The 17,231-nt window shown below is 36.9% G+C and overlaps 3 protein-coding genes across 3 annotated transcripts in view; 2 read left to right on the forward strand and 1 right to left on the reverse strand.

Moving 5' to 3' along the window:
- LOC134676165 (interleukin enhancer-binding factor 2 homolog) overlaps positions 1–10,743 on the forward strand; it is a 183,557-nt gene extending 172,814 nt beyond the window's left edge. Inside the window, exon 12 of the mRNA XM_063534451.1 lies at positions 5,378–10,743. Within this exon, the coding sequence (XP_063390521.1) occupies positions 5,378–5,527 (150 nt within the window). The 3' untranslated portion in view covers positions 5,528–10,743. The remainder of the gene's footprint in view (positions 1–5,377) is intronic.
- LOC134676190 (uncharacterized) overlaps positions 1–17,231 on the forward strand; it is a 164,659-nt gene that overhangs the window by 127,685 nt on the left and 19,743 nt on the right. The window lies entirely within an intron of this gene.
- LOC134676604 (retinol dehydrogenase 11-like) lies at positions 15,142–16,181 on the reverse strand. The gene has a single exon (XM_063534999.1). It carries the CDS (start codon positions 16,075–16,077, stop codon positions 15,142–15,144), a length of 936 nt encoding a protein of 311 aa, XP_063391069.1. The 5' UTR covers positions 16,078–16,181.

Consider the following 17,231-nt stretch of genomic DNA (forward strand, 5'->3'; position numbering starts at 1 on the left):
CCATAGTATTCTAGCTATTTTATCCTCGTGCCGCCCACCATACAAAATTATAGCCAAGGAAATTAGAATCTTGTTGTATTTTCAATTGGGTTCATTTTCATTTGTTCGAAAATTTTACAAGACAAATGAAATGCTACCTACTTTCTTTTTAATTAAGGTTGACATTCCATCGAAACTGAGTGTATATCCTAATGTACATTGGGCGGCACGAGGTTATTTAGACTGTGTAGTATTAAATTATTCGATGTGCCTGAATCCAAAGCCTTGTTCGTTGTTTACCAGTTTTATTAAGACGTTGGAGATATTTTAAATTATATAAAGTAGTTTATAGTAAATTATTTAAACCGAGGTGTTATATATGTCGGCGGCCGATCGTAATATCAGGCATATCGTGAAATTCCTAGGCATAGCGTGAAACGTGAAAATCTTTGACCCGTCCTCGTGAGTCGACGGGGCTCCTATTTCTGGGCAGTTTGCCCTTCGGGCATATGAAGCAACCTAACGAACCTATCCTACCTATATATTGGTTTATTGTGACTATCGTCAAAACATTACACAGGAACATTACGATCTGCCTGATCTTACGATCGGCCGCCGACATATAGATAGCATTAGAACGCGCATTTCAAATATGTTACCTAATACATTCCATTTGTAACTAATAATTTAAGGTAGTTATTATATTAAATATACAGCAATATAAATTTGTTAAGTGGAGATCTTCCATTTTTACAGTATTTTATAATTTTTCGTACTGCTATATTAAGAAAAACATTGACATACTACTGAACGATTTGGCATTATTTCTCAAATTGTAATAATATTAGTCAGTCTGGGTGCTATACGATTGATTACATACATATTTCGAAATTGTTTTAAACATACATTTATTAACTACATTTTTACCTTAGAATGTGTACGTGACTCGGATTATGGGTCTTATTTTTACGACGGTCAAGTCTAATTTCGACAAAATCCAGCCATTTTTTGTAAGATTTTCTGTAAGATGAAAAATCTTTGATCAATACTGTGACAATATTTAGCTGACAAACTGGTCCGCTAGACTGTATTAAAAATACTGTTTTTATTTAGATTAATAACTTAAGTTTTAGAAGGTATTTGCTGTATAGCCTATACGCGATGGCTAAAAAACAACTACTTTCCCATTGCCAGGGAGGTTTTAGGATTATACTGAGCAAGTTTTACTATAGGACCAACCCCGAAATCCCGAAAATAAAATTTACCCTCAATACCCTCCCATAGAAAATGGACCAGCCAAAATGTATGAAACCGCCAAATTTTTTTTTCGCGATTTCGGTGTTGTTCCCATAGTAAAAGTTGCTCAGTATAATCCCAAAACCTCCCTGGGGAACGGGAATGCAGTTATTTTTTAGCCATCCTGTATGTATTGTAGCAACAAAATAGACCGAAAATGTTGCTGTACCTAATTCGATGATATTTGAACTGTTAACTTATTACCAATTGTATGTATAATTTTGCATTTTAAGAGTTTAATACTTTAAAAGTTAAGGCTTGTCTCTAACCGGACTTTACAATTGTATGTAAATAAACGCATTTCTTAACTATTTTGCTGTTTATTACGCTTTGGTCGGTGGTGGAGCCCTTACTGCTTTTTCCGAGTTTATAACATTAAGGTTTTTCAGTATTATCAACCAGCCCCATACGTCAAACTTTGCCAAGCAAAATTAAATTTTATTTTGTCAACACAAAGTTCAAATTAGAATGGAACCGGAGACCTTTTTATAGGTTTCTGGGCGGCTAGAGGTTATAAATTGTAATTTTTACGCCAAGCAACTAGGGTGATTCCTATAGCTATTGGCCACTACATAGTAATTGGCCATTGTTAACAATAAGGTTTCAAATGTTTAAATTTTTCTTTGTGATTTGTTAGGACAGGCCAATGACTATAGCAGTCACCTTCCGCCAATCGATACGGGAAGCTAAAAGTAGTGTGATCAATATGTAAACATACATTTTTTTCGCGATTTTGGGGTTAGTCCAATAGTAAAAGTTGCTCAGTATAATCCCAAAACCTCCATAGAAACGGGAATGCACTTGTTTTTTAGCCAACCTGTATGTTTTGTAGCAACAAAATAGACCGAAAATGTTGCTTTACAGCACGATAACTGGTTGGTCAAGCGCTGATTCACAATCCATTTAACAAAAATGATTGCAATATTTGGCTTTAGTTTATTTTGGTTTTAGAATTCCTGTGCACATGCACAAACTACGGGGGGGAAAATATTAATCCTTATGTATTTCTTAATAATCCGCTTGGTAATTAAATACAAGCAGTAATTACAGTTCAATTATTCATATTTTGGACTTCAAAGTGACACGCTTAGCATAACAAGAGGGTATAGGCTTCAATTTGGCTTGACTAAAAAAAAACTTAAGTACTAATATTAGATTTTATGGATATTTTGCACGACAGACGAGTGTAAGACCTAATGTTTCTTGGAGAAATGTTATCATTAACATTAACTGTATCGACTAAAAGAATAAAATTGCGAGTTTTTTTTTTGGATTGTTTAGTCGGTTTGAGTCCCAGGCGAGGCAAGCGTGTGTTAGAAAAATCGCTGAATACAATTTTGTTTCGTTTTAAAAATAAAGGAATGTCTCCTTTAAGTATAATGAGCCAGCTTAAGGATTTAAGGTAGTTTCCCTCCAGGGCCCGACTTATCTTTCCACACTGTATAACGCAAAATGACCACTTTTTATACTCGTATCACTAGGGTAGGTTAGGTTCGTTAGTTATCTTCAAATGGCCGAAGGCCAAACAGCACAGAATATTCAATACGATGAAGAAATCCCAAATTAGCATACGGTTATTATACGATAAACGCGGCAAAAACTGGCAGTACTTAAAAATGTCAATAGGTACTTAAATTATTTCCGGGTTATTTTGTCATTCGATTGTCATGTCATTTGTTGGCAATGTTTGGTGATCCTTTTTTTTCACAGCCTCTGTCAAATGAATATGTCCATAGTTCGTTTTTTAGCATTAGAAAAATACTACGCGACCTTGAAGTTTCTTTTAATTGAAAAACGCTTTACAAAATTCAGTAGGTTACTATTACCAGAGATATATATAACTCCGTATAAGATAAATAAAGTCTAAGAAAAAAACGTGCCTCGGACGGCCAAGAAAAAGTCATTCTCGAATAGATGGCGCCATTACCTTTGGCCTATTCTCGGCTAGATGGCGTTACGACACCGTTTGGTATTTAACAATTTTAACACATATCAGTGAAAGAACATGGGTCAATATGGAAAAATAAAAATTAAGAATCATTTATCCGTAAACATATTTTGATTATAAATATTTTATACATTTTCAATTTTATTTTAAGTTTTAATCGTGTGTCGATAGATGGCAGTAAATGTACCGTGACTACAAAATTGACAATGACAGGACCCCTCTATACTATCTATACTTTTTGCTATTACTTATGAAAGCAAAAGAATGTAAACAATCGTATGATTCATAATTAGTTACATATTTGCCGTGACTTATTTTTTAAAAGTGTTTTTCAATAAAAAGACACGTCAAGATTATTTATCTTTTTTCAAATGCTAAAAAAACTAACTATAATCGATGTTTTTGGTAATGAACAAGTAAAAGTATCTTCGTGGTATCTTCTGCCTAAGTTAAGTATGATATCCTAAACCTAACCTGAAGAACCTAAGTTCTATTTAACGCCAATTGAGTAGGGGAAGGCGGGGTAATTACGAACACCTAAGGGAGTTTTGAAATAAATCAAAAGATAGTATTTGTATGTTAACTTTAATAGCTTCTTCGGAAAGGTAAATTGTCGTACTTTAAAACTACTACAATCATAAATATTAAAAATAGAATCTTGAGCGTTGCGAGGGTTTCAAGGCACGAGGGTTAAACAAATTTTGCCACCGAGTACAAACACAAAATTTTTCACCACACAACACAAGGAAAATATTAACTGTATAAAATATCAAAGCAAATCAATTCAAAATGAATGTTTTTATATATTTATCATTCAAATGATGATTGATGACTTAAAAGTCAATTCTACCAGCCAACATAAGGAACCAATACACAAAAAAATACATTTGATTACTTTGTCTCACATGTGGATAAAATGCAACTTTCTTATCAGTTTAAGAACAATCAAGATTTTACCAGTTGGTGTGGTGAAAATTAAATGGAACTACCAAGGGTCCAGCATGTATTTAAACCAATAAGATTCTAGCATCACCCCGGCTAACGGCATGCGGCATGAGCTTACTGCGCAACGTACCGTCACCATCAGATATACCGGAGCGGCCGAGGTGCTCAAAAATATCTGAACACTAGCGCATCGACAATAAAGGCGTGTTCACATATTAGTGAGCACCTTGGCCGCTCCGATATATCTGACGGCGACTGTACCTAACTGGATTATACGCATACACGGTATGTTGATTCCTTTTACTAATCATTTATATATCCAGCATGGTTTGAGTGGTTTTCGTATTCAAGGTTTTTGGTATGGATTTTTGAATTTTGTATATAGTAATTTCTGAGTTTATTTTGTAATTCAAATAGATTATATGAAAACTCAAGCCCCTCTTAAATGTAGTGGTGAACTTTAGTTATATTTAAATTGTGTTTTTAACGTTTGCAGTGTAATTATGTAGTTAGCAAGGAAGTTTCATTGATGATCACTTATTATTTAATAGAATAGGTTAGATGGGGTAAAATAAACATTGAGGCAAGAGAAACATTAAGGAATACTCATACTGTTTCCGTTACCCTACAAAACCTTATTAAGCTTAGAAACAAATTAAAACGGGTCTACCGCGATGTAATTTCATTGTTTTTACCTTAAATTCGGACGTTTCGGCGTTTTAGTGGCGTTTTATTTATATCTCCGTTGACATTTACTGGGACGTCAGGGCTATAACCGCGAAAATCGAAGTTCGCAAATTGCGGGCATTTTTCTCTGTCACTCTAATTACGCCTTCATTGGAGTAAAAGGGAAAGATCCCCGCAATTTGCGAAATTCTGTTTTCGTGGTAGCCACTCAGTCTTCCCTTGACCACCGCTGGTGCAACTCAGCTGAAACGTCGGAATTTAAGGTAAAAACAATCAAATTGTAGACCTTTTGTGTAATTAAATGTGTAAACAAAACGCGAGTTTAAAGTGTTATAAATTAATGATATTCACGATAATCATGAATATTAAACATAGGCCAATGTCAAGTTTCTTATGAGTTTTTAGAAACAGCAATATTAAAGAGGGGCTTGAAGTTTTACATCGCGTTAGATTGCGCCAAATATTATATTAAAAAAAAGTATAACACATTAAGGCATATTTATTTTTCTCAAATCCCAACAGGCGTTGGAAGATGAGTTTGCAGCCCAATTGGAAGAGCAGGAGCGGCAGACGGCAAACGCGCGCCTCCCGCCGCCGCCGCCGAGCATGCCACAGCACAGCTCCGCGCTTCACTCGTCGCGGACCAGCCTGGCTTCCAGCCATTACGACTGACGAAAGGGCCAATGGAAACCACCAAAATAAATTAATATTCTAAGCCACTTGCACCATCCCACTAACCCGGGATTAACCGGTTAGAGCGTTAACCCTGTGTCAAATTGTACTACCAGTACAATTGACGCATGCCGCATCACAGCTCCGCGCTTCACTCGTCGCGGACCAGCCTGGCTTCCAGCCATTACGACTGACGAAAGTATCGCTGTCACGAATGGAAACCACCAAAATAAATTTATTCTATGTGAATATAGCAAACCTACACGCTTATTCGATGAAACGGATGAGACTTGTGGTTTGCACATGCCTTTCGAATAATAAGGCCTATAAAAAGCCTATAAAAGCGAATAGAGTTAGACCAAGATAATCAATCAAATGTTTATTTCAGACAAAAATACCCAACGTCTTTAAGTCTGCAACGATTTTGATAGCACACGCGCAGTGCAAGTGTTATTTATACGTCATAATTTCATAGAAGTTTGACTTGAAAATAACACCTGCACTGCTCGTGCTATCAAAATCGTTGCAGATTTGTCCTAGTCTGACTCTAATATCATGTTTGTCATATAGTTGCACTACACCAGGCATTATTTTTTTCAAGGACCTCATATTTAAAGTGGACGCTTAGTTAGACCATTTCCTAGAATCTTATTTGAATTTAAGGCCCTTGTTTTCTTTTTTATTGCAAAAAATTTGCCTGAGTTTGAACAGTTCAGCTCTGTTAAGGTTTTTAGGCCTTATTATTTCTATCTAGGGGATTTTTTCTTTAGGTTGAATATCTTGAACAGCCGGCCTAGCCAAGGTTACAATCGCTATCGCTTCGACAACGAAAACCATTATGTCTCTCTATCACACTTCCATATTAGTGCGACAGTGACAGTTGCGTTTCGATCGCTACGGAGCGTAAGCGATCGGCATCTTGGCTACGCGGCCTGTCCAGAAAGTAGGTGCGAGTTCCGCTTAAAATGTAAACGATAATTATAAAGCCTGAATATTTGAGTGAAAATACAAAAAATATTTAGCTATCGGGTCTAAAAATCTATTGGAATTGAGTAGCTTAGCTTCAAACTCGGGTAAGTCCGTCTATGCGATTTTGGTATTAAGAAAAGGTAATAGGGTAGATATTTGCTGAGAGGGTCGAATGGATTTACCCGAGTTTGAAAGTAAGCGACACAATTTATGGATAGTAACAGAGAAAAAATTCTAGCTAAAAAGGTGCGTCAAAGGTAAGTAGGTGTTGCTCAAGTTAAGTTAGGCTTAGATCAGCCATGTTCCTTTGGCGCTTCGTCAAAAAACTAGCTAACAACGGAACTTTAGATATAAAAATAAATGAGTGTACCTAAACGAATCTCGGAAATTATGAAATCTGTGCTTAAATGTTAAGGGTTTGCGGCTAAATATCAAATGAATGTGAATAAGATTACAAAGATGTAGGTAAATAGCCGGGTCCACGCAGAGAGAGCAAACGCGCGAGGCAATTTCGGCCGAGGAGGCGCGCGCGAGGCACGTCTACACTGGCCGTTTTGTGCGCGAGGAAATTGCCTCGCGCGTATGCTCGCTCTGTGCGGACCCGGCTAATAAAATAAATTACTATAAGTGCCGCCCAAATTGATTTAATTGTTTTAAAGTAAGGGGTATATGCAAACTATTCTATTACGTATGAGAAATTGCAACTATAGTGGAGCTACTTTACTCTCACTCCCACGCTTCTAGGAGCTTATTTTAATAGCGAAATAGAAGAATATAGTCGTAATTCGGTTTCACTTTTTAATATTATGGCATTATGAAACTAGGTTTCTATAATAGGCGTTAATACTCTTAGTACCTACGTTTTTTAAAAGCAATAAATTAAAAGACAACTTCACGTGACCTAGGAAATGCTTAGTATTATTACATTATTGCACGTTTTATACTAAAGAAGGTTTGCGACCAAAAATAGGAGCAAAGGTAGCATTTTTGGAGTATATTTAAATCAAGTGCCAAATAAATTGAAAATTTATAAAACTTACCAGTAAATATCTACTTAATTGGTTTGATAGGGGTCTTTTTAGGGGCATAGGCGCAAATTTGGGCCATGAGGCAGGATTGTGTCTCGTAGGAGTCGTAGGTGTAAAGAGTAGGTTATGGCGTTAAAGGAACGCTTTAAAGTGGATTTTGCAATAAAGTACCTATTCGGTAAAGAAATGGAATTGATTGTGTGTTAATCAAAGGTGCTTATTGTGGATGTGAAGCGATTTAGGTGTGCTTATTTTAGCTCTCGGCAGTTAGCCGACTCTGACTCTTAAGCCGTTAAAATCAATTTGACAACCGACTTTTTGTTCTACGTAGTGGGAAAATAATTGTGATGATAGGAGAAATGTCCAATCATATCGTAAAAGTTTTAAGACTGGTCAATTTTTGATTAATATCTTAAGAGTTTGGTACAAACAGCAACAGTTAACTGTCCATCGGTGGACCTTATTACAAAAGGCATAAGGTCTACCGACAGTTAACAGTGTGGGCGATGGTACTCGTATTTATGAAAAACTCTGAAAAGTATAATAAGTAATAGAGTCAAATTAAAGGGGCCTAAATTAATTACGCTGTATAAAGCAATTCCATAGAATTAAGTAACCGAAGCGAAGTTGTGTCCTTACTAAACGAACGATGGTATTAGGTAGGTTTTTAGAAAAAATAAATAGAAGATTAACTTACAATGTGTATAGCGTTCAGGTAAACCTTGATGCGTACAAACAATTCGTAACTAGGCGAGTCCGCACAGAATGAGCTGTCTCGCGATGATATTGCCGCGCGAAGTAACTCGCATCTGTAGACATGCCTCGGGCGAGGCGCGTCTCCACCAACCGAGCTGTTTCGCGCGGCAATTTCCTCACAAGTCGGCTCGTTATGTGTGGATTCGCCTATTTAAATTTTTTAGATAACTAAAGGCTACGTGTTTTTAACAAAAATTTACTTAATGCTTGTTTTTTAAATTATTTTTTATGGAATTTAGTCAAATCGTGGTAGATAGATAATTCCTTGAATAAAATGTATGCCTTACTAGGTAGCATTTAGAGTAGACGTACAGTGAAACAAGGTACAGACTACAAGATCGGTAAAGATTAAGCGGTATTTATGGAAAGTGTGCCCTTTGGAATTATTTTCCGTTGTCATAGAAAATATGTATTTACGTAGACTCACTTGCACCCTGTACCTACAATAAAGAAATACATATTTATTTAGATGTTATTTGTAAGATTTTAACCTTCTGTACTAGTAGCATCATCGAGTTTGGACAAAGTACCTACTCATTTCATTTGCAACTTATAAAATACCAGCGATCATGCTAGCTAGTCAGAGCCCTGCTTTATAAACCCTGGAATACAAACGGATGTCTCATTAAAACCTGGAGTTGAAAAGCATAATCGAAATGCAATTGTAGGAATGATACTTAATCAGCCGGTTCCAGCAGCGAGCATACGCCCGAGACAAAACGGCCAGTGTAGACGTGCCTCGCGCGCGCCGCCTCGGCCGAGGCAAGTCTACACTGGCCATTTTGTGCGCGAGGAAATTGCCTCGCGCGTATACTCGCTCTGTGTGGACCTGGCTATCCATATATGTTTAAATGGCTGCGACAGATAAATTTAAATGTTTTGTAATAGGATTTATCATAATGTATATATTGTGTACAGTATAAACTTAGTCAGTTAAGCTCGACTGACTTATAGATAATAAGAAAAATATTTTTTAGATGTACAGTATTTGTGTATTTTTTAAAGCACATGTGCCTACTTAATTTATGGAGTTTTAATTTTTCTTTTTTCGTCTGCCATAAACTCTTATCTGAACTGGAAACCAAAGACAACAGTTTATTTCCTTTTAAAAAAGCGCTAGTCTTTTTTTTAATTTGAAACCGTTAAAATCAAAACTAAAGTTTAAAACATCAATTATCCACTGTCAGTATGTTTATATTTTTATCAGGTTGAATGATGAGTTTTGAAAAATTAATCTAGATTCCACATGTTTTGGTTACTTGCTTTTAACGCAGAGTGTAAGCCTTGGACCATGATATCAAGTGGCACCGAATGGGACATAAACTTGGTCAAGCAGATCTTGTCAGTACAAAAAGGCGGCAAATTTGAAAAATGTAGGCGCAAAGGGATATCGTCTCATTCAAAATTTGAATTTCGCGGCTTTTTCTACTGACAAGATTTGCTTGACCATCTATAAGTTATCTGTCAGTCTGTGTAATTAAGTCTGTATAAGAGATAGTTTAACGCCAAGCCATTGCATGTGCGTAAACGTGCACGCAAACATGCGCAAAAATTGCGGAGCCGTGCACGCACACTTCACGCAAGCGGTGTGCAAACTCAAAAAATATACAGTCTGACAAAAAAGAGTAGAAATTAAAAAGTGTCAATACTGTAGTGTCGTCCCGTTTTCTTATATAAATTGATTTGAAAGGGACGACACTACAGTGTTGCCACTTTTTAATTTCTACTCTTTTGTCAAACTATTATTACTATATATTACAACGTGCACGTGCATGCCTACGCACACGCTGTGCACAGGCCATTATCAATACCCGGTGGTGTTATAACAAAAAGGTATCTCTATTGCGAAAATAAAAATGTAATAATTTTGAGGCAACATTACAAAAAGGTATTCACCAGTTAACATCTTCAGCGGTATGACGGCCACGCTTTTATCGTAGCCAACTAGCCATCACCTTCTAACAGGTAGGTATAGATCATGTCAGTAGAAAAAGGCGGCAAATTAAAAAAATGTAGGCGCGAAGGGATATCGTCTCATAGAAAATTTGAATTTCGCGCCATTTTCTACTGACAAGATTTGCTTGACCATCTATATTTGATCTATATCAAGTGATGCACGCACGATAGACGACAAAAACGCAGCCATCATATTCCTACAGAGTTGCCAACTTAAAATACTGTGAAGTTATTGAAAATAATGTTGACGTATTAAAATAAAATAAGAATATGTACCTATACATTAAAACTACTTGTTATTTTAATTTGTAAATATTTTAACTTAAATTAAGTGCATTTTGAAGGATTACTTTATTAGAGATTACCACAGTATTGTCGAACATGTTATTTGTTAGTAATAACTCGAGGTAGCCATTTTTAATGTTAATTTTATTATTTTTTTGTCCATATAAAATGAAAAGTAAATTATTGTTACACCTTTCCAAGATATAAAGAACTTACTTTGTACTTGCTTGTTTTATTATAAATTATTAATCCCGCTAAAGACACCAGACACCAGTGATCTACAGCTTGGCAAAAAAGAGTAGAAATTAAAAAGTGGCAACACCGTAGTGCCGTCCCGTTTTCTTATACATATTGGTTTGAATTTGAAAGGGACGACACTACAGTGTTGCCACTTTTTAATTTCTACTCTTTTTTGCCAAGCTGTAGGATTATCAATTTATCACTACAATTCCTACTATTTTAATGGCACGGCACTTGCACGGCACCAATGATGGAGGATTTTTAAGAAATATAGTTTGTCAAAAGACTCATTTCAAACAGACAGAGAGAATCATACTATCTTAGTCTTATACTAGTACTAGCACCCAAAAGAAAAGGATGAGTATAGCTTTTTGTTGTTATATACTGACAAATTTGGTTTAATCAACTATATTTTACAGGATGTGTGGTATAGATATACGTCAACTAAAATCAAAACTGTCAAATTTGATCAAGTTTGACAGAAGAAAACCAAACCGTTGCAGTATCACATAAATCTAATAAGTATATTATTCAAGTACAAAATTAATCTTAATGTCTAGAACAGAAAACCTTGATAAATCGCATTGTTAATAACAACACAGCATCTTTACCTAAAATATGTAAGTACCTATTGTACCTAACCCTTAAGATACCTATAGCCGTATGGTTTGAAAATGTCGAGATCCACTTGAGAGATTACCTGCCGATGAATCTCAAGTGGTTTCCGACATTTTAAAATCATACGACTATAACACTTTGGCAGTGCGTGTGTGAAGTGATACTAGCTAGACCTATTTGCCGCACTAGCTACGGATGTCCGCCACTTAGAATGAGTTATCTTGGAAGTCCGTAGGCTTAGTACGAAAGCGCCGCGACAGTATGCCGTATGCGAGATAGACTACCCGTCCTTTTCTGATCATTTATTAGGGTTCCGTACCCAAAGGGTAAAACGGGACCCTATTACTAAGACTCCGTTGTCCGTCCGTCTGTCACCAGGCTGTATCTCGCGAACCGTGATAGCTAGACAGTTGAAATTTTCACAGATGATGTATTTCTGTTGCCGCTATAACAACAAATACTAAAAAGTACGGAACCCTCGGTGGGCGAGTCCGACTCGCACTTGTCCGGTTTTAAAAAAAAATCGACAGTCTCATCTCGCGTGCGAAATACTGTCGCAATGCTCTCGTGCTAAACCTAACTGGTGGTCGAACATATTAAAAGAAAAGCCTGTATAGGGCTTGGCAGTGGGTGACCCTATCGGTGTGCAGTTTTGAGCAGCGCTCGGAACCGGTTTTTTTGAAAAACCCGAAGTAGCCCAATTTTTTTAAATTATTGTATGCTCTTTACTTTTTTGTACGTAGGACTGTATCATGTATTTAGGTAACAACTTCGTATTATTAGTATTTATTAGATTGCCCCATTAAAAATTAAATAATAAACCAAAGAACGTAATAATACCGGTATTTTTTCCGGTTTCGAGCCTTGGTTTTGAGTAAAACAAGTAAATATTATCGGCACTGAGTTTATTGATCAACAGTTTGCTTGCTGCATCAAGGCGGTTTGTGAGCAAGGGCCTACCGGGAAACACGAAAATCGAAATTACGGTATCTTCCTCTTTATCGTTCGAATATGCAAGAGTGATAGGGAGGTTAGATAACGAAATTTCGATTTTCTTGTTTCACGGTAGACCCCAGATTGGGATGGATAGTGGTAGTGGCGCCCCCTACGCAGAGTGTTGCGTAATATTCCTTATTATATTATAATAATACCATATGTAAAAACCGAACAGATCAAATATGAGCCTCGACGTTGGCGGCGCGCCAGTGCACCGCAAGTGCTGCAACTGCCACATCGACGTCATTCAGCACATAGGTATTTATCTAACACCCCTTAAGATCGGTTTTCCTAGGATAGCGGCCGTCTCTATACTACATAAATAATACAGCTATAGTTCGTTTTTTTTAGCATTAGAAAGAATTCCGCAGAAGCAATTAGCGTGCAGTTTTTATCAGGCTCGTTAATTGTTAATAATTATTGAATTATCTAATGTAGCATGGTCAATACATATAAGTTACTTCAAATTGTTACCGCTAAAAGTGCCAGATTTAGAACCACAAGCGAACTTCTGCGAAGTTCTTTCTAATGCTAAAAAAACGGACTATAAATATGGATGTCGTAGTATTTGTATGGAGACGGCCGCTATATGACGGCACCGCTATCCTAGAAAACTAGAGCATTAGCCTCTGTCATGCGTGTCTGACTCCGCAATTTCATTGTGTAGCTACAAGTACATGCGGCCCACACCAATTTTGGTGTCTAGCATATACAGGGTGAAATTTAAATCACTGGCCATATTCATTCCCGGCACTAGGTTACACTTAAGGAATCTATTTAGCGAAAAAAAAGAGTACATTTTTTTAAAATTTTCATTTTGCAATTTTTAAATATTTTCCACGAGTCGTGGTCACCCTATTACCACAAATGTAAACAAACCTAATAGTAGGTTTTAACAACAACATCAGCAAAACCCTTATCTGACCTTCACTAAACCTTATAATCGTTGCAATAGGGTCCACACAGTTAGTGTTGGCGATGGTAGGCAGGTTTATCAATTTCGAGGGTAGTCTAAACTAAACCATTCCGCGCTAGCGGTAAACAGAACGGTAAGCATAAATGATTAGTCACTCGTCACTCGCCAACCTTAAAATAATAATCGCGCGCGTACTAAGGTTAAAAAAAATGTTTTCGAACCGGGAATATTACGAAGTGGTATGGTGTTATTTATTAAGTGGTGAGTGTTTACGTGGTGCACAAAGATTATACGAAATGGAATCCGTTCCACGCCTTCGCAGACAAGGATTGAATCCAAGAGTACCATCTCGTGGGACTTTCGTTAATTGCGTCGACTTTTAATCAAATGTAAGTACATAAGTTGATTCAATTTTTTAAATACGCCTGAATGCAAAGATTCCTGACCTAGTTTATACTCATTGTTTTTAAGCCACGGACGTTTTGTTAATAATCATTAGTCAGAAATAACATTTTAGATTAAAAATGGGTTGCCTTTGCATTTTGACGGTTCTAAGCCCGTTAAAGTATGAAAGGAAAAATTAGCAACTTATGTAGGTAATCTCGCTGCAATAGGGTTCATAATTGGTGACGCGATTGCAAACAGCGGGAGGGGCGGGGTGTCAATGACCTTAACTGATAAGAGAGGATAAGCGCGTGTAGTGGGTAGTTGTCGGTTCACCATAACGTACGAGGTTTTTAGGACAACTTGATGATGAGTTATTTCGAAAAAAAATTACTGAGCGATATTAAAAGAAAAAACACGTGTTTAATATTTTTTCGAGTTCTTTCGGTTGTTTCAATTTGGCCAGTGAATTAAATTTCACCCTGTATATAGCAGTAGTAGTTGCCGCGCACCACGGTCATATCTGTCGTAATATAAAATAAAATATGTAGCTAGGTGGCGCAAAAAACGCTCGAATGTGCAATTCACGAGAAACAGTAACCTGCAACGCTGCGGTTGTAACCTCAATTATATCGCCCGCCTTCAGTCGCCGCCCTATACAAAAACATCCTCCTAGTACCTAGTACCAGGGCAGGAAAGTACCTAATATATATACACCAATTATTCTACAACAGATATCTGCGGAAAAGAAACCTCATACAACTCTGACCGAAGACTCGCAAGGACTCCAGTCACCTTCTCCATCTCTCCAAAATACATGCCCGCTGAAAACCTGAGCAAGCTGCCTCGTCTAACCATGACCACCAAGACGAACAGCTACCATCCGGAGCAGGGCTTACTGTCGAAGAGAGGTAGGAAGGCAGTGAAGAATGTGCTGCTGTCTAAAGTAGTACCAAGGATGTAATTGTTGCTTTATTGTGGCGTAACCATGTAACTAAATAAAATTGTGATTGTTTAGTTATCTTTCTCTCCATCCTATGAGTTCGTTTCTTTAAGCATTAGAAAGAAGGTAAGCGATCTAGGCATGTCTTTTAATTGAAAAACGCTTTTCAGAATGAGTAACTATTACTAATGAAAGTAGAAGAATATGAATGATCGTATTAGATTCATAATTGTTACATATTTGCCGTGACTTATTTTTAGAACGTGTTTTTCAATTATAAAAGAAATTGTTTACCTTTTTTCTAATGCTAATAAACGTTAAACGAAGTATAGCGTTGTAGCGGCATTGCGATATCGCTGGCTCAATATTAGGGGTATGTTTCTGTTTCACTTTTATCGAACCGAAATTAAAACATAGTGACATTAAGTCGATTTTTAACTACCTATGTTGAAAATGTAACATATATATATAGAACCCTGTAATATTGGGCCAGCGATGTGGAAGCCAAGGTGTTGAAGGTTGCTTATATCATTTGAACAAACTTTTCGGACACTTCCCACAACGCACGAGCTAGTTTACGATCTTGAGCGGTTCTCGAAGGTTTCGCTTCACGGCAGTCTTGGAAGTAGCGGCCGCTGGTCGAGGCGAGCTCTGGGGCTACTGCGAGGTGCACCGTCGTCTGAGCACCTTCCCATGGACTTTTGCAGAAAATCCGAAGCAGAAACAACATATGCTTAACGACGGGTATGGTAGTTATGATGTCAGTATCCACACATCCCGGATGCAAAGAGTTTGCCGTTACTCCAGTACCTCGCAACCGTCGGTCCAACTCAACTGTCATCAAAATATTGCATAATTTTGATGCATAGTACATCTTTTTCACATTTATCGTTTTAACTGTCTCTTTCTCACCATTAAGGTTATTCAAATCAAGGTTGCAATAATGATGGCCCATAGACGCGACATTGATTATACGACTTGGCGCTGACGATTTCAGTTTCGGTAAAAGTAAGCAGGTCAACAAGAATGGTCCATAATGGTTGACCTGCATGCCTAGTAGTAGTCCGTCTTCGGTTTTTACGAGTTCTGAGCCGTATATAGCCGCATTGTTGATGAGGATGTCCAGCCGTTCTTGGCTAGTGTTAATATTGTTGGCAAATCTTCTGACTGAGTTTAAAGATGCGAGATCGAGGTGTAGGTAGTGCACATCAGGGTTGCCGGTGGCGGCGACGATCTGGTCCCTGGCTGTGACGCCGCGGCGCTCGTCCCTGCACGCCATAATTACTCGCGCTCCTCTCTCCGCTAGATCCTTAGCTGTTTCAAATCCTATGCCCGAATTCGCACCCGTCACTATAACCACTTTACCCACCAAATGTTTGCTGTTCTTGCAAATACCGCTTGTAAGTTTGATATAAACCCATGTGACGAAGATGAAAAATAACAAGTATAAAAACCACATGACGAGTCGAGTGCCCCATAAGTTGTGTATAGGCCGTAAATGCTACTTTAATAAATATTCAACATACGACGTAGGACATAGGTATTTAATATGCTTCAGGTCGTTTCTCAAAAAGTTGGCACCGCCACCTGTAAATAGGTTTATGTTAGAACTTTTTTTTCATTATGTATAATTTTTATATATAAAATTTTAACACATATTTAGAGAGACTTTTTACACAGAGGCCTAATACTTTGAAAAAGATTTAATAAATATTGATTACAAAAAAAAAATTGTAACTACGTTTATCCGTTAACCTGCCGTGTCCCAACGCGAGGTACTGATGTTCCGAGCTATGAAAACCACACAAATTATTAACTTTATTTAACGTCATTACCGTATTTTATTAACATATATCCTTAACTTTTAAAGTATTAAATAAATAAATAAATAAAAATGATTTATTCAGTAACTTAATAGCTTAACAATGTGCAGGTTGGTGTCTCTTTTTAAGTATTAGTCCGATAGCAATAACTTTTGAAGTTATAAGATTATTAATGTTGCCTATTTTTTACATATAGTTTTCAGACCACACACTAAACCTAATAATAATAATTTGTGTCATCCTAGGTATTTGCTTAGGTAGAAATTTAGGTATTTCTTTTTTTAAACAGCATTCGGTAAAAAGAATATTCGAGATGAAATTCTTTGTTTCCCTGTAAATGCAAAGTGGCTTCCGACGTACACACGCATTTTGTGTCATTTTCATTCACGGGTATAATGACATTTAATAAATACCTAATAGTGAACCTAAAATGCCTAAAATAAAATTATAGTCGGTAAGTGAAGTGTTGTACTTCACAGGATATTATAATATGTTATTAAAACAAATGTGTGTCAAATTCATCCACCGCTTTTATTTTTAATCTTTTTTTTTCTTATAAACATCACGTATCTGCCACAAAAAAAAATTCATGTTATTAAGTTTACGTCTACATTATTATAATGCCACATCGAGACAACATTCATAATTTGGGTCATTTTCAACAACGGTTTTTTACTATTTGGCAAAATAAAACTTTGCATGAACGGCCTACGCGGGGAAGGCTACTTACGCGGGTAGGGTGCTTGTTAGATGAACATTATGGCTCCTCTACACGATGGGCCAACGCCGG

The sequence above is a fragment of the Cydia fagiglandana genome, chromosome 24 (genome assembly GCF_963556715.1).
Source record: "Cydia fagiglandana chromosome 24, ilCydFagi1.1, whole genome shotgun sequence".
Lineage (NCBI taxonomy): Eukaryota > Metazoa > Arthropoda > Insecta > Lepidoptera > Tortricidae > Cydia > Cydia fagiglandana.

Excerpts from the sequence above, each read along its gene's own strand:
- LOC134676604 (XM_063534999.1), bottom strand. The coding sequence starts at position 16,077 with ATGTGGTTTTTATACTTGTTATTTTTCATCTTCGTCACATGGGTTTAT.